The sequence below is a fragment of the Mus pahari genome, chromosome 8 (assembly GCF_900095145.1).
Source record: "Mus pahari chromosome 8, PAHARI_EIJ_v1.1, whole genome shotgun sequence".
Taxonomy (NCBI): Eukaryota; Metazoa; Chordata; class Mammalia; order Rodentia; family Muridae; genus Mus; species Mus pahari.
The window spans coordinates 54,402,623-54,421,203 of record NC_034597.1 but is presented as its reverse complement, the minus strand read 5'-3'; the positions used below and the strand labels follow the sequence as shown (position 1 = coordinate 54,421,203).

General features: G+C 44.9%; 1 protein-coding gene across 1 annotated transcript in view; it reads left to right on the top strand.

Annotated features, from left to right (window-relative positions):
- Positions 1 to 18,581, top strand: part of Blk (BLK proto-oncogene, Src family tyrosine kinase) — a 43,545-nt gene that overhangs the window by 14,048 nt on the left and 10,916 nt on the right. The window contains exons 2-5 of the mRNA XM_021203104.1: positions 13,914 to 14,019; positions 15,263 to 15,314; positions 16,791 to 16,884; positions 17,768 to 17,866. Coding sequence (XP_021058763.1) covers positions 13,915 to 14,019; positions 15,263 to 15,314; positions 16,791 to 16,884; positions 17,768 to 17,866 — 350 coding nt within the window. The 5' untranslated portion in view covers position 13,914. The remainder of the gene's footprint in view (positions 1 to 13,913; positions 14,020 to 15,262; positions 15,315 to 16,790; positions 16,885 to 17,767; positions 17,867 to 18,581) is intronic.

The following is an 18,581-nucleotide window of genomic DNA, read 5'->3' as shown; positions in this document are numbered from 1 at the left end:
ATGGTTTCTGTGCAGTGAGGAGTTCCATGGTTTCTGTGCAGTGAGGAGTTCCATGGTTTCTGTGCAGTGAGGAGTTATACGGTTTCTGTGCAGTGAGGAGTTATATGGTTTCTGTGCAGGGGTAGATTCTACGTGTGGTTCTGTGCAAAGAACAACCATGAGGCTTCCAGGAACAGACTTGAGAACATGTGCTAGGATTTTGGTTAGGAGAAAGATGGGGCATTTAAAACTTTCATTATATAATATTTGACTTACTGATTCAGTCATCATCTTTATTTAGTTTCTCATTCTCTCCTCTAACGTTTTAAAGCCTTTGATGGTTAACTTTTTCATCAATGTAGATTTGATATTAGGGCACAGTAGTGAGGGGAGGGAATAGCTTCGCCCTTCAACAGAAACATCAAGTGTCAGGGCACAATTCACTTGAGTGTCTTTCTGGTGATCCCTGGTGCTTGTCTGATGTCTAGCATGCTTATGTATGTGTGCTGTGTGGTGTTTGTGGTGTGATGTGATGTAGTGTTTGTGTGTGTGTGTGTCTATGTATGTGTGTGTCTGTGTGTGTGTATTTGTGTGAATGTGAATGTGACTGTGTTTGTGTGTGTGTGTTTCTCCTTATGTGTCCATGTGTATCCTTTTGCTCTCTCTGTTTACTGCAGCTTTTACTGGGACCTCTTTGACATTTGATTTTTTTTTTATTCTTGAATTCTTGTTACCCACCAAGCTTTAGGAACTTCTTGTAAAGTTTCTGCTGGAATATTGATAGAAAACCCATTTGACTTTTGGAGGCTATGGAGGGAAGGTTCACCTCTGAACTATAGTCTTCTTAATTAGCGGTCAATGACTCAGTTTCCTCTCCTAAAAACACTTTTAAGGTATCTTTTAACAAATTCATATCTCTATACAGGTCTGCATGACATTTGATTGGTGTATTGTTTGGGTTGTTGGTATTGGAGATGGGAAGTCATCTCTAAGTGGCCACCCAATATGAATAGGCCAACACAGTGGGAAAGGTCAATATTGATTCCTAGCATGCTAAAAGTCATCGGGCAAAAACAAATTAACGCAGAAGTCCCCCATTACCACCCTTCCCTGAGTACAATAAACATCTAGAGCTACCTCTGGGTAAGGATGGACCGCTCAGCTTCTGCTGGCGGATCGCTCAGGGATCACGCTGGGATCCATGGTGCCACTGTATCTGTATCTGTATGCCCACAGAGGTAATGGGCACCCAGATGCTCCTTGTTCTGGGAGAAACTGCTGGCTGTGCCCTGTGGGTGCTGTTCATTGTCAAGATCAAGAAGCAGAGACCCTTAGGAGGAGGTGAAAAAATAAAACAAGTCCCTCAACTGAGTAGGGTTTTTGATGTGTTTGTTTGTTTGTTTAAGACTTATTTATTTATTTTATGTCTATGAGTACATTGTCACTCTCTTCAGACACACCAGAAGAGGGCATTGGATCCCATTACAGATGGTTGTGAGCCACCATGTGGTTGCTGGGATTTGAACTCAGGATCTCTGGAAGAGCAGTCAGTGCTCTTAACTGCTGAGCCATCTCTCCAGTCCCTGAATAGGCTTTTCATTTTGGTTGATTTTGGCTTTTTTTTTTTTTAATTTTTTATTTTATTTTTTTTTAGAACCAGGGACCTCCACCTTACAACAAACAAACCTCCAAATTATATGATTTTAAAAAACAAAAGTAAATCACGAAATGTTTGCATAGACTATAGAGCCATTTTTGTAACAGTCTCGAACACAAAGCAAAAGATTAATACTACTGTGACAACAGGGACGTGCCAATGATGCAGGAGAGAGTGCATGATAGAACATGCACCAGCTCCAGGGTAATGATCCCTCCTGTGGAGAAGCAGAGGACAATGATCGAGCGAGGTTGTGTCCTTCATATGAATAACACAGAGAGGACGGAGGACGGGTCAGGGAAGAAAACTGAGCAGAATGAAGTATCAATGTCCATTATACTCATGCAGCTGCATCGTCCCTGTGATTTTTTTTTTTTACATGTTTAAATTTTCTGTGGCCTGTGAAATGGGTCAGCAGGTATGGGTGCTCACAATGCAAACCTGGCAGTCCGTCTGAATTCAGGACCCACAAGGAGGAAGGAAAGAACCAACTCCTCAAAGTTGTCTTCAGATCTTTGAATGCCTGCTTTTACACACACACACACCATACCACACGTGGTAGTAGCAAATACAATGAAAAAAACCTTAAATGTACACCATTGATAGTGAGCAAGTTTCAACAGTTATACATTTCTGTATAAAGGACTGGTGGACAGACAGTAAACTGAGCAGATAGATCAACGACCCTCTGTGCATAGCGTACCACAAACCAAGGAAGGATGCAAAGCTAAAGTGAGAAAATGTTTACAACATAGGGCAGAATATATGTGTGTGTGTGTGTGTGTGTGTGTGTTATATAAAAAATCTCTGGTGTATTATAAGGAAATCAAATCATAACATTAGAAACTGTGGTTAATAAATATAAGTCATTTATAAATCATAAAAATAAGTTAAAACTGTCCTATTTATCACTTTTTATTTAACAAGTAGGCAAGGATGGCTTTTGTTCTTTTTCTTTTTCCATTGGCAAGGAAATGAAAAATAGCTTTTTCTTCAGTTCTGAGAGCATAACTCACTCTTACTATTACAGGCCTAAAAGCCATGTGCCTATATTTGATATTGAATCCTACTTACAGAATCATAGCTTTAAAAATATCACACAAGGGCAAGTGAGGTGAAAAATGGGTGAAGGGGGCTTGTGTCCAGATGTGATGCTATGAGTTTGATCCCTGGGGCCCACATGGTAAACGGAGAGAACCAACTCCTCCAAGTTGTCCTCTGACCTGCACACACAGACCATGGTATGTGCGAAACACACACACACACACACACACACACACACACACACACGTGCGAGTGCATCATCTATCTATCTATTCATCCATCCATCCGTCTGTCTGTAAGTGTAATCCCAATTCTTTTAAATGCACAAACCGCTTAATATTTTACAAGTTTGTTCATAATAAATTTATAGTCACCAAAAATTGAAAGTAACTTATTTGACCAATAGTGGTTATATAAATTAATAGTAAATATGTAGAGTAACAGGAAACTTCCATCAAAATTATACTTACTTATAAATTAAATTTTATTTAATTATTTAATAAATATAAATAAATCATGTTTACTTATAAATGTAATTCAAAGGGTAGTGTTCATCAAGTTATTAAACAAGATAAGCAGTCTAGATATTTTATGTTTGTGTGTATAGAACAGCCCTGGTTATGTCAGTGGGAACTATTTATAATCATTTTCCATTGGTGTAGCTATTTTTATTTACTGTGCTCTCAGGTTTAGTTTATTGGTTTTTTTTTGGTGGAGACAAGGTCACATGTAGCTCAGGCTGGACCTTAAACTCCTATGCCTCTATGCCCCTGCAATTCCATCTTCAGGAGCTTAACCTTAACCAAAATGAGTCCAAGGGTTTAGTCAGAAGACCTCAACCCAGGCCGTTTATACACGTCTGGGGTGCAAAAGGTGTTCGAAGTAAACTGGTATGTAAAAGTAAATTCATGTAGCAGAGGGAGAGTTTGAACCTATGACTTCCTTGACTTCATCTCCCCCCCACACTCCCCTTCCACCCCCAAAGCTGACAGCCTCACGAGCCTGTGTCACCACACTGGTTTTGTGTGGTGCTAGAGGTGGAACCCAGGCTTCGTGTACACTAGGTTAGGACTGCCAACAGAGCCCCGGCCGCGGCCTGCTGCTGGGGTTTTAGGGGATTTTCCTTTTTGAATGTGTGTCATCTCCAAATATTCACTGTCTACCTATGACACCAGCTTAGGAAAAAAAAAGTGAAATAGAAAGGTAAACAGACTTAGAAAGGGATAGAAGCTGTGAGGGGCCACCTGGTGACTTATCGGAGGACGCTCAATGCTTATGACCTTGTAATTCCGCTGGCAGGTTTTTAACCTTGACAAATTAGCAGACGGGTTTATTCAGAATTAAGACCTGGATGTTTACACACACATCTAGGATGCAAAACGCTTTGGAAGTAAAACTAGTATGTAGTAAAAGGGACAGACAGTACTAAGCTCGACTGATAAGAGGCTTGATAGGCAGACAAGCCATGAAGGAGACAACGCAGGAAAAGACGACTGTGATGTGTTCTTTCAGAAGCAGGTTGCAAAAACAGGATGTAGATAATGATCCTTTTTTTTTTTTTTTTTTTTTTTTTGTTTTTTTAAAGTAAAATAGTCCTGGAAAATTACATACCAGTGTTAACAATGGATGTCTCTGAATGATGGTGTTGGGGATAATTTTTATCTCCCATGTTATTTTCTGAATTTCCTGTGGTAAAAACAAATCACTGTGTAAGAGAGAAAGGACATTGATTTGATTCGTAATAGGTTTCATTCCGCAAGAGTGGATGGAGCTGGCTTGGGGGCAGGATGTCACCTTCCTCCTGTCCCTCTGCCCTTTTCAGATGGGTTCATGACCACATACTCTGCTTTAAAATTTTGAGTGATTGCCTGGTTTTCTTTGTTTTGCTTCTTTTGCAAGAGGTATTTAGGAAGGTTTTAGCAGCCCTTGCGGAGGAAGGAACTCTCTTAATGTTGGCAGCTTGATTCGATCCATAGATTTCCACAGATTTTCTTTATATCTTTAGATATATTCAGACGCCTCTCTTAGTCCTTTTACCTATCTTGATGGTGTAATAAAACCACCTGGGAATTTCCTCTGCTTTACAGTAATGTATTCTGGGTGTTTTACCTTCCTAGTTCCCATCTCTCTTACTCCACAGCTAATTTCACCCATGCCCTTGTTACTTAGCTACAAGTTGCAGTTCTGTAGGCTATCTATGAATATGTTTTGTTTTGCATAGCCCCAAAGGATGTCAGCTGAAAACTAAATATTTGCCTCTCAGCCATCCCTTGGTGCTCCCTCCCAGAAGCAAACAATGGACAATAAGTATTTTCTTTGGTTTGTTGTTTGTTTTGATTTTTTGAGGGTTTTTCTGGGTAGCCCTGGCTATCCTAGAACTCACCAGGCTAGCCTCAAACTCAGAGATCCTCCTGCCTCTGCCTCCTGTGTGCTGCTGGGATTAAAGGCAAACAGAGCTCCCCCCCCCCCAGCCACTAAACCGTGTACCTGCTTTTGCTACAATTAGAACTCAGTGAGTCTGGGGGCTGGGGAGATCACTCAGTCACTGAAGTGCTTGTTGTACAAGCGTGAGAACTTGAGTTCAATCCCCTCAGCCCCGAGCCTTGTAAAAAAGCCAGGTTTGGTGGCAAATGCTCTTAATCATAGCACTGGGAAGACAAACAAGTGCCTGGGGCTTGCTGGCCAGTCAGCCTAGCCTAGTTGGTGAGTGTACCCAGGATACCCAAAGTGAATAGCTCTTGAGGAATGACAGCTAAGGTAACCCTCTGGCCTCTATATTCATACACATGAACACACAGAGAATAAACAAATCACAAACTCCAGCATTTTGCTAATCACAAAGGCACGGAAGGCCTGAGCCCTGCTGCCTCTTTCTGACCCTGCCATCACCCAAGCCCTCTCCTCCCCCATCCCTCCCCAGATCTTCCGTTTTCTTCGGTTTTCTTTTATACTAAGTGACTGATTTAATGGTTTAAAGTAACACATTTAAACCTTGACACTTTCATTTATCAGCGTCCAACCATATCTGTCCACATGGTCTCTGCTTTGAGCTGCACATCCTGTGTTTTGCTATGCTGGTATTACAAGTTTATTATACTGTTTATACTATAACTCACCACATGATTGCATGCAATATACATAAAACACTAAGTCTTATAACACTCGTATCCTGTCCTGTGCTCTTCTTAGCTTTGCTGTGCCTCATCGGCGAAGTTACCACTAAAATAAATTAACTAAAAAGCAACCATTACGATAATACGACTAGGTAATGTTTTTATCCTTTCAAGTAGAATAATTATCCACACACAAAGGCTTTATGGTGCAGTGTCAGTGGCGCTTGCCATCCGAGAGAAGACTGCCGGGGTGCAGAGCTTTAGTGAGGCTTCTTTTGCTTGCCCTTCTCTGTTCAGAGATTCATTTCACGGCCTGTGTCTCTATCTCACACTGTCCCGGTCCTGAGCACTTCACTCCCAGACTTTCTTGCTACATCCTTTGCAGCTTTTTTCCCCGTGTGAACGCATGTGTACAAAAAGAGCTACCCCTGGCTTTTTGGTATGATGTGGAATGTCTTCATGGAGACAAATGAGCATGCTTAACTGTACAGTTATGCCTTCAGTGAAAAGTAAACCCACTTGGTCAGGCATGTGAGCTTGCGTGTATAATCCCAGGACTTGGAAGGCTGAGGCAGAAGGATGGATATCTAGGCTAGTCTGCAATACCGAGTGAGACTTTGTCTTAATAAATAAATAAAACAAAACTGAAACAATGAACACGCTGTGCAACTTCCCCACTTAAACACTTCCATCACCCCGAAAGTTTCCCTTAGCCCTTGTGCATTCAGTCCCTCTTACCATCCCTCCGTGACCATCACTGACCTTTTACACCCAGCACGTCATATGTGCGTGGGGGGGGTATATGGCAAGTTTTCTTATGTATTCAGCCTCTATCTCATAGCACAATGCTCTTAAGACTCAGTTGTGTTGCTGGAGGCGTCAGCTGCTCATCACATCCTATTTTTTAATCTGTTTACAGTTAATAGACTTTTTTTTGTTTTTTGTTGAAAGCTGGCTTGTAATGCTGCTGTGACTATTCATGGCCATGGGTCTCTGTATTCACTGCCTTTCATTTCTCTTTGGTAACTGGAAGTCCAACACAAAACTTCATCCTTCATAGATGGTGCTGTCAGTGTTTCGTCTAAAAAGACATACCTAGCCAGATGTGGTAGTGCATGCCTGGGAGTTCTAGGCCTGATTTAGTCTCATAAGATCCTGTCTCATGACTAAGATAAACAAATAAATAGGTAATTTATTACCAGTGAGAGGTAAATATAAAAGAATGACATGTATTCATGAAGATGTCATAATGAAACTCGCTATTTTATACAGTAAAAATTTTAATTAAAAAAAAAACTTGCTTTATAAAGACATTACCAAGCCTGAAGAGGTGGCTTGTGGGTAAAGGTGCTCACTGGTGATCTGAGTTCTATCCCTGGGAGAACACTGGCTCCAGGGTTGTCCTCTGACTTTTGCACAGATGCCACGCGTGCAAATCTATGTGCACACACACACATATACACACACATTCAGAGACACATGCATGAATATCCACACACACATGCACACTTATACACTCATAGATGTATACATGCAAATAGGTATATACACACATAGGTACATGCACAATACACATGCACACATACAGGCAACACACACGATACATGTAATTTAAAAAATTTAAAGTCATAGTCCAACCCAAGGCCACCTAATTTCTCCCATGTTGTCTTCTAGAAGTTTTATGGTTTTGTGTTTTATAATTATAGTTTCATGATCAAGATTTGCTTCATGATCTGACTTGAGTTATTTTTGTGGGAGTTGTTTTTTGTCAAGATGCAATGTGTTTTTCCTTTGGTCATTGGTATCCAATGATCCCACACATCTATTAAAGAGATTAACCTATGGCCTAGTGACTTGCCTTGGTCATTTGTCAATGAGTGGTAGACCATAGTTACAAGAATGTACTTCTGGGCTCTTTATGGTATTCTTATATCCATTCTTTGATACTGCCCCTTCCTGTCCTGAGAGTAAGGTGCACATTCAGATAGGATGAGTCTCTCAGCTTTGTTCTTTTCCTGCAGAACAGTATTGGCTCTTCTGAGCATGTCTCTCCATAAACACTTGAGAATCTCCTTGTTAACAGTCACAAAACAGCTTGCTGGCTGGGATCCTTGTTGCATTTCGTCTGTGCTCAAGAACCCACAGTTGGCAATTGCATCTTCATGGTCCTGAACCCAAATAGAGCTCCATTTCCTTAGATCTGCTATCAGGGATGTATAGTTTCCTTCACATCCTTTCAGTACACTTTTCATTGGATCTATACTCAAATATAGATATTTTGGTGTTAATGTAGAGAGAGCTTTTTAAAATTTCAGTTCCATTTGCTCTTACACGTGCATAAGAACACATGCATGTATTAGATTCAGGAGAATGTTTTAGAATTTTACACATTTACATATTTATATTTATTGACATTTATTTAGAGTGTGTGCACATGCACACACACTCAGAGTGGGTCAGAGGACAGCTTGTGTGTTCTGAGGGCTGAGTCAGTTTGTCGGACTTGAAGGTAAGTGCTTCACCCACTGAGCCATCTCTCCAGATCTTTGCATCCTTATTCTTTGGGATTTTTTTAATGCAAAGAACCAAGCTGTCCATGAGTAAAAACATTTTCTATTCCTTTTCAACCTTATGCTGCTTGCTCTCCTCTCTCCCTTTATTGTTAGGACTCCTAAAATGTTGGATCAGGGTGGGGCAAGTAGACATCCTTGCTGCCTCGAGATTAGTTTTTGCGTTGGTTTCGTTTTCTATTTATATTTTTAGATCATGAGGTCCAACTCCATCCATATTATCCATATCTATCTTCTTTTTCCAGTCACTTATTTTCAGTTTCCAAGACTGTTCTTTTCATGCTTATATTGGAGAAAGGGTAATCAGCCTAGAAGGAATAAGAGAATTGCACAGGAAAGTATTCTGCAAGCTGGGAAGTGCCACAGAGGTATGAGCTGGTCCAGAATAATTGTTTCCCCTATCAATAAACTATGCAGGAAACATAGCACCATACAAGAAATATTTGTATGGAGGACAGAAAAGGGGCATTTCACTTATAGACAAGAGGATAATTAATATTGTTTATGGCAAACTCAAAGAAAGAACTGTGGGATCACTGGTCCCTATTACAATGCATACTCTGGAAGCAAAAGCAAACAAAAACATCAGGTGATGTAGGGCATGCAGTCCAATCACATCCTAAAACACAGATCCTAGATCCCACCTCACCTTGTTGCAGAACTGTTAGGATGGGACTCGGAGTCAGCTGCTTACTGCGCAAAACCAGGTTTCAGAATCCTTGGCCACACAAAGAACGGGCTCCATTAAGGAGTAATGAACTCCAGATTTAAAGATGCAATGGATTGTTAAAAGTTAAAAGAAACTAGCTGGGTGGAGGTGGCACATGCCTTTAATCCCAGCATTTTGGAGGTGGAGGCAGGTGGATCTCTGAGTTCAAGGCTATCCTGGTCTGAAGCAGAGTGAGTTCCAGGACAGCCAGGGCTATACAGAGAAATTCTGTCTCAAAAAAAAAAAAAGTTACAAGAAACTAAACACTGAAAAGTACATCACAACCCCTGTGCCATTAAAGCAAGACATGAAGGTCTATGTTGACACTGGAGCAGGTCATTAACATATTTCCATGGTCACTAATGGGGAGTTTTAAAATATAAATTTCCGTGGGATCTCCCTCCAAAGAAGACTTTTGATTCACGTGAAGGAATTTTATTTGTGCGTAGAACCACCCAGTGTGTGTTGGGCTTCTGCGAGGCTTCAGGGCGACACATAGTCGATGCACCATAAAGGGGCATGCCTTGTACTCTGAGCAGCCTCACAAGAAGGTCACCCTTCCCCTCTGAGGTTCTGCTCGGAACCCTCAAACTATTTATCATCAGAAAATCTTCTCTACCAGATTTACCACATTAGGGTGTGGGAGCATTTCCACAGCAGGAAAGATCTGGTTATATAAAATTGAAACAGCCACAGGAGTGCCTCCTACTCACTGTGCCTCAGCCATCACTGATAGCTTTTCCCTCACGTGGAGCCACACATGCCCATTGGTCTTCACTTACTCATTCACTCACTCAGTTACACAGTACAAAGCCACTTCTTCCTAACAAACCCATTGCTCGTGCAGGGAAAATAGACAGCTCCAGAGCTGAGTAGGATCAGACATGGTGTCTTAGGGCTACTGTTGCTATGAGACACCATGACCAAAGTAGCTTGGGAGGAAGGGTTTGACTTACACTTCCACGTCACTGTTTGCTTGCTTGCTTGGCCCTATCTGTGCACCACAGGTGACGGTCTCAGATACCCTCGAGTTATCAGTTGCTATGAGAGGCTATATGTGGTTGCTGGGAATCAAACCAGAGTGTTCTGGAAGAACAGCCGGTGCCTTCAACGGCTGAGCCATATCTCCAACCCCAAATGAACAGTCTTTAAAATATATTTCACACAACTTGGACTGTATTCCCTTAAATAATTATGATACACACTCTACGGGTTAATGGAAAAATCCTCATTTTCTGAACACCTCTCCTTTCTCAGATGTCCTTAGGAAAATACTTGCCTGTAGTTAGATTGATTGACAGCCTTTCTGGGGTGACTTTTCTTCTCTCAGGCCCCACTTCACAAATGTGAAATGCATGATGAAATCATAGTTCTAGCTTTTCTACCTGTCAAGGAAAAATCCACTGAAATATTGGCAAGAATATTTTGATGGACGTGGGGGACAGACTGCCTGAACTTTGGTGGCTGATTATGGGATGGATCCCCGGGTGGGGTAGTCTCTGGGTGGTCCATCAGATGACTATTGAGTAAACTTCTACTGTGTAAGACACAACACAATGTTCTTAGAACTGGAATGTTTAAGACCAAATGAACAAAAGATTATAGAGTTCTGAGAGCCATGGCTGGGGCTGCTTCAAGTTCAGGTGTGGATGGAATGATACAGAGTTGCAACTGTGCTGAAAGCTGGGCTTGCTAGTCCCTGACTGCACAGTGGTAGAAAGATGTCTACTGTCATCTGCAGAAGGGGACTAGTAACACTTACTTCTCATGGTTACTGACAGAACTGTAACCATTGGTTCTTCTGGTATCTAGCATGACAGTACAGTGCCTATTAGATGTTTAGGTGAGGTAGGTACTGTTCTAAGATGTGCTAATAATGAGTAATACTAATTAAGGCTTTATGACACCCTGGGGACAGAAATAATCACTATTCCAATTAACACACTAAAATCCTAAGCAACTTACTGAAGGGCAAACAGTTATATCCTGTACTCTTCCTTCCTGCCTCCCTCCCTCCCTCCCTCCCTCCCTCCCTTCCTTCCTTCCTTCCTATGCTGTGTGGCCCCCAAAACAGTGTTCTGTGGGTGGAATGTCAGGATACGTGCAAACATCACCTAATACCAGACAGCCCTGATACTCCAAAGCATGAATCAGACCTGAAGTCATATACTATACTCCAGCAATGACTTCATCCATGACATCTGTTTTCAGCGAGGGGTCCCCTGTTTCTAGATTAACAAGCATGGCTTTCTAGGTTAGTGGTGCCAGCTTAGGTACACAAACGCTCACCGCTCTGCTGGGTCCAAGGACCTCACTGGCCATTGTCTTTCAGCTCAACTACCAAACCCTTCAGGTTCGCTATACCAAAGCTCAGCCCCCAAAGGCAAGACAGACCAATCCAGTACACCTCAGAACCACCTTGGAAATGATAAAGCCCCCGGGATAGGAAGGACCATGAATCCCACAGGCTGCTCACGAGTTCCTCCGCAACCAGAATCCAAAATATAAAAGAAACAGAAGCAGAACAAAATGTTTATTTAGCGTCCCATTTGTTCCCTGCTTCCTTCTTGTCTTCCCCTTGTGGGGGCCTCTTGGCAATGTTTGTTAATTATGTACAGGTTGTTGGTCTTTGACATTCAACCTAATATCTGCTCTCTATGTATCAACTTGCGCAAACATCTGTGCACTGAGCCTAGGCGGGCACACTTCAGTAAGTGAACACACAGTCACCCTGGAGCTCAGCAGGGTCAGGACAACTATTCCTCGCAGGGAGCAGTGTTCACACAATTGTCTCCATGTTAGCTATTTTACACAAGTAGACATAGTCAATTGTCGCAGGAAAGCGTAATTAAAATGTATCTGTGACCAGCTGAAAATGGACTGTGGAGACGAGCCAAAGAGACAAGGTAGAATTGAATTTTTTCAGAGCTCTAAGACCCCATTCCAGATGGGAAGTCTATTATTTAGCTTTCTCAACCACATGCGAGGATACCTTCCTCAGAGGGTTTTTGTCTATGACGCTAAGAATGGACCCATCCTATCCCATCAAGACAGACTCAGGGACGTGAAATGATTTGCCCATGGTTGCAAAGCCAGTGGGCAGGTTGCTCTGAGCTCTGATCACCGAACCCCTGACCACCGTGACTGGAACAATGGGGAGAAAGAAGAGGCTTAGAAAGTTTTGTAGCAGCTGATGTCCCGTGCAGGGAGGAAGCAGTGATCCAGACTTTAGACTGAACTATCCTGCCAGGTCACCTGCTTCCTGTGTGAGCTGGCCCCAGTGTCGGAGCTGCTGCTCTGCCTGTCACCTTCCATGCCACCCGAAAGCCTCCTTGGCTCTCTTGTTTCAGATGCAAGGACTATCGCAACCAGGCCACCGATGCTATCACAAACATCAAAACTGGAGGTGCCGAGCACTCTTCAACCATGACACAAACAGCAGGTGTCAATAAGGGGCTTCAGCTCTGATTTTAACTGTTCCCTTCACCACATCCCCTGTTCGGCTGAGGCTGGTTTCAGGCTTTGAGCACCTCCCCAGGGGCAGACAGGGACCTCTCAGCTCTTGTGAGAATCTGCATGGAGGTCAAATTTATTCCTAAGCAACAAATATCTCACATCCTCCTTTGGGTAACCCACAAAATGTACACACGCGCACGCAAATTCAAATGCCCGTGTGCATGCACGCAGAGGCAGATTCGTGCCCTCCTCCCATCCTTTCCTGGAAGGGAGGCCATTGTCTACTGGGTGAAGCCACGCCCCACAGAACACCAGGGTTCCATGTGCCCCCTCTTCTCTGGTGGACTTCTGCACTCCCTCACTTCAGCCACCCTGAGACTGCAGGGTTAGCCAAACCTAGCCACAAGGAATGTTGTCACACAGCCTCCTGGGTGACTAGGGTGTACCCAGTCTTCATTGAGAACTTATGCATTCCCTAAAGCCCTGAAAAGTTGGTTGTTCATGGACTGTAAGGAGTGGGATCATTTTCTACAGGAGTCGGACTTCCTGTCAGGGTCTTTAAATACTCAAGTGTGCTGGGTAAGTGGTCATGTTTTCCCAGGAAGCTCACATGTGGTAGCTGACTAGATGGAAAATGAGTGTGGTCTTCTGGACAGTTGAAGAAGAGCTCGAGTCCAGAGAAGGTTCTAGAACCTGCTGCTCATTGACTTATCGTTGAGCCTGGGAGATGGGGAGGTCAGGACATGCTTGAGACCCAGCCACGTGGTGTCCATCTGAGAACAATCCTTGCCCCAGCTCCTAAGTACCACTGTGGCTAAGCTTTGCTTCTGTACAAGGGGATGCACTTACTCGTGAAGTGCTCATGGAATATAGGTAGTAAAGAAAACATGTATTCATTTTGTTGTCCAGGTTTGGGTTTTTCCCACATCTGCTAAGATTCTTAACCAAAAACCAAACCTGATCATAGAGTCTATCAGATTGTCCTCTTCATATAGCATTCATTTAACTCTGGCTTCAAAGCACCCTATTAGACATGCTTACACAAAATCTAGCCGTTGACAGAGGAGCCTGTGGGACCAGGGAGGAAGAACTTCCCAGCGACATAGTGGCCCACTGGCAACATAAGACTAAAACCCAGACCACCAGACACAGGGTCAGGCTCCTGTCCCTGAGAGCTGGGACCCATGCCAGGTGATGTCTGGGTCCTAAACACAGTCATTTTCCCTCTCTGGGTCACTGAGAAAAGGATGGATGCCAGCTTAGCTCTTTCAGCCTCTTCTCTCACACTCATATATGGGGAGCTGCACTGTCACATATTTCTAACCAGAAGGGGTTGTGTGCAGGGACCCAGGGTCTTGAGGTCTCTTGTCATTGTTTTCCTACAGGATGGGGCTGCTGAACAGCAAGAGGCAGGTCAGCGAGAAGGGCAAGGGCTGGAGCCCCGTGAAGGTCCACACCCAGAACAAGGTTCCCCCGCCCCTGCCACCCCTGGTGAGTGATCAGCCCCTTCCAGGACAGAGTCTAATGCACAAGGCGTGAAGCAGCTGCTTTGGGCTCATGCATCTTGATGACTGTTTCGTTCCATTCCCTGCTTGGTCACAAATCTATTAGTTTGGGACAATTGGAGTCATGTCTGGGCCCATGTCCTGCCCTGTGTGTCACTGTGGGCATCACTAAGATCCTAACAGAGACCGGATGGGAGCCAAAACTGCTGGTTCCCTTTCCTAGATGAACCCTGGCCTCTCTTCTAGCTGTAACAAAGTATCATACAGTACTCTGCACATGATGAGATGTTTACTGAGTGGATGAATGAACAAGAAGATGGGCAAATTCAAACTTAGACAGACCAAGTTATTTCCCCGAAGTGACACACTAACAAACAAGCTTAGAGCTTAACTTTTTAAAAGCTGTGGGATGCATCCACACTTTAGAAAGGTGACAATTCTATACTATCTCACTTGCTGGCGATACTTAGAGTTACCTCTCCTGAGCTCCTGCCCCAAGGCCCGTTCTTCATCCATTTGGCTCATGGTTTTGGGTTACAGCCCATCATGGATGGCCGTGACACAGTAGCAGGAGTTTATTGTATCTACCTTTTGCCACAGTAATAAAATACTGTGACCAAGGCAACTCAGAGAGGAAAGGTTACTTGGGCATCGGTTCTAGAAGGATAACAGTCCGTGGGTCCAGCACAACATTTGTGAGATTTAACCACACTGATACAGCTCATTATTATTTCATTGTTTTGCCATGGATCTTAAGGGCTATTATCGTGATGAAAAACACTTCATGCATGACTATTACTATACAAGGCATACCTTCATGTTATGGCCTGGCTCACATGTGCAGAAGTCTTCCCATGGAATAGACACCCTGTGGATATTTATTGAGTTTTAGGGAAACACAATTTTCAAATATCTTTCTTTGCCAATAAATGCCTGTCCACAGCTTCTTCTTTAATGAAGGATTTTGATGGAGGAGGCAGAGCTTTTTCCCTTTGAAGCTAGGCATCGCCATACATGGTCAGAGCAAGGATGGCAGGTGGCCTGGGGTGACAGAGGTACTCCAAGGAGCTGATACAGTGTATACAGAATGTATCTAAGTATCCCTGTATGTGACTACCCTCCTTCCTCAGAGTGGGTACCCACAGGTAATCTAGTCAGCTGGTTCTCCAGTGTCCTCTAGTCTATCCTTGCTACAGACTGCTCACTAACTCAGTGTGTTTCTACCCAAGGTTGTCTTCAACCACCTTGCCCCACTGTCTCCTAACCAGGACCCAGATGAAGGTAAGAACAGGCCATGAGAGCACCTGTCCAGGGACATCGTGTGTTAGAACCAGAGCAGTTGTGGTGGGCCCTGTACGGCTGGAAAGCAGTGGGGGAAGCTGGGAACTTAAAGGGAGAACAAGAAAGGAGTTACAGGAGTGCGTCTGGCACCCACGGCCTGGCTTGGAGACTCTAGGTCCCAAACTCCAAGGGCAGCAGGACTGCTCTGTCCTTCCCTCTCACCATGTGGAGGACGCATTCTCACCTCCCTCTTTCCATGGCCCCTGGAAACCTTCCAGCCATCTGTACCACCTCCTTTATTCCAGACTCCACAGTGCTCTGATGGGACTATGGTGGTCACACGACGAATGAGTCTCCTCTTGGGCTTTTGAGGGCTTCCTGGATGGGGTTTGTTTGGAGCTGGCTATCAAATCATCCCACATCACCCATCCATACAAATCATTCCTTCAGTCACTCACAGACAATGTGGAGCATGAGCACATAAACCACTGTATCCTAAGACTGGGCAAGATGTCACAGTGGGTAACACGCTTCTCCTGTCCCGCGAGAGCTCAACCTGAACAAAGTGCTAGAACTGGTCGGTGTTGTCATCTGAGGGCCCTTACCCAGCTAAGGACACCATCTTCCCCATCAGATAGGTGACCCTTCACTTTCTAGCAGGGGGTGTCCCATCTTTAAAATGGAGGGTCAAGGGAGGGAAACAACTGACTGCTTTTGACATAAGGGTTTGAGTCTTGGCACTGTGGAGGACTCCTGCCATTCATGCCGAACCTCTTCCCACCAAGGGAAGGTCCCAGCCTCAGACTGTACCACTCATCCATGACAATGTTAGCTCATCTGTGAGCTACAAGTCTCCAAGAGATTCTGCCAGGTATTAGGGACTCCTGGTGTCAAAAAAATGATCGTCTGAAAAGTGTCCAGCATGCTCCTGTACCTTCTACTTCCTCATCGGCTTGTCAACATCCTTCCAGGGGAGTCTCAGAGCCAAGAAGGCCAGGTGCTGAAAGCCAGAGGTGCCTCTGGGAAGCTCTGGGTACCAGTGCCGTAGAGAGGGCAGGGCTGGAGTGGTCACATGACCTTTGGGATGGAGGCTGGGAAAGGATGCTGAGGGGATGCTGCGGAGGCAAGTTGGATGCAGGATCATATACTGGCTCTTAGACTTGGGCCTACAGCCCTCTGAGGGCTGGCAATGGCTGCCTCCACGTCGCTGCTCCCCGACCCTCAGTCTTTGTCTAGGCCTTAGTTCTGAAAGGAAGATGAGCCAGGCAATGAGGGTCGGCCTATACTCCTAGAGTGGCTGTGGGACTGGTGTCACTTCTGGGGACCCCCCTCTTCATTGTGGAGAGTGTAGCCTCATGTGGCTTCCTCTCACTAATGCTCTTAGGACCTGGAAGATGGCTTGTACCACACAGTCCCCCAGACCTCCACTTCTGTAGTAGACCCCAGTGGTAGCCATCTCTTCCTTGTTCTTTCCAGAGGAGCGTTTTGTGGTGGCCCTGTTTGACTATGCCGCTGTGAATGACAGGGACCTTCAGGTGCTGAAGGGTGAGAAACTCCAGGTCTTGAAGAGGTAAATGTCTAGCATCCTGTCCCCAGGCATCCTGTCCCCGGTCATCAAGGACCTCCCCCCAATGTCTACTTCCCTAGTTCACCCACCCCATCCCTGGGGCGCCCCTAAATGGCCTTCTCTCTTGCCATTTCCCTCTCCTGAGTTCCAGGGTTCTCTTAGGCATGGGCCATTGTCCTCCCCTCCAAGTCTTCCTGGTAAGGTAGTTTCCACGTCTGGCCTTCTGGCTGCTATTAAAAACTAACAGGAAGCCTCCCTGGGTCCCAGATAGCCACTCCACTTCGGCTTGATCCCTGTGTTCTTTCTCAGAACACCCTCCAGTCTGCTTATGTTCACCCTTCTTCCTTCCTCCACCCTTCAGGCCCACACCATGCAACCCCAAGGTCTGACTTTATTCTTATAGGTCTGCAGTGGGTTTGAATTGAACGCATAAGTGAGTACCCTGATCTTAGACTCTACACAGCTTTCCAGTTCCTCCCTTGTCAATCCCCCTCCTGGGTTTGTTTTCTTAGCCAGTTTCAACTCCTTCATAACTTTTGGACCTGCCCCATCCATTAGTAAAGGGCATGGTCCTCATGCCGTCAGGCTATACAAACAAATCTACTTTTCCTCCTCTGCACTATGACCCCTTCTGTCTGTCATATGCTCATCCCAGTGGATGGGCCACTCCCATGGCACCTCCTTATCACCAGGCTGTCTGTCTGTCTGTCTGTCTGTCTGTCTGTCTGTCTGTCTGTCTCTCTCTCTCTCTCTCTCTCTCTCTCTCTCTCTCTGTGTGTGTGTTACTGTCTCTTACCAGATTGGGATCTATTGTAGGGTGCTGAGAGCTGCCCAACGTGTCTTGTGTGAGCCTCTGACATATTTCTGTCTCCCCTTCTTCCACTAGCACTGGAGACTGGTGGTTGGCCAGGTCACTCGTCACAGGAAGAGAAGGCTATGTGCCCAGCAACTTTGTGGCCCCAGTAGAGACCCTGGAAGTAGAAAAGTAGGTGAATAGACTTCGTCGAGCAGGGCTGCTCTCACTGCTCTGGGTACGGCAGGGCCAGGAAGTGAGCTTAGTAGTGGTGATGGTGAGAGGCCAGGAATGGGAAGTTCTGGCTCCCTTCTAACACTCTGAGTGATGCCATCTCAAAGAAGAGATACTGATTCCTGGCTTCTCTGGATGAGACTGCCCACAGTGCCTGGTTCCCTCCAGAATCCACAGCAAAGCTCTATGCCCTGCGACCATTCCCACCACCGCCCGAGACAGGCTCGGTCCTCAGAGGGCGTCTTCAACTTTCCCATCACCAGCTCTCACACACCAGGAAGCTCCACCTGGGGCACTCCCCTACTCCCTCACATGGTGCAGAGACATGAGTATGCCCCACCTCATGGTGGTGACGGTACCTGCTTCCTTACCCTTTCCACACACCATGGGTCCTGGGTTTTCCCCTAGAACCATGTTGTATCAGTTATTTCTTTCATCACTATTTAAAATATATATAGTTTAAGGAAAGCTTCATTTTGGATCATGGTGGTTAGAGAGTACAGTCTATCATGGTGGGAAAGATACACCATGCTCATGATGTTGCGAGAGTTCATGATGGTAGGGATGTACAGCCAGGCGCCTCTCACAGCTCAGTGGACCAGGAAGCAGCTTGAGCTTCATCAGGGAAGCTGAGCTGGCTTGTCACCTCCGGTGCCACTCCCATGGTCTCCAG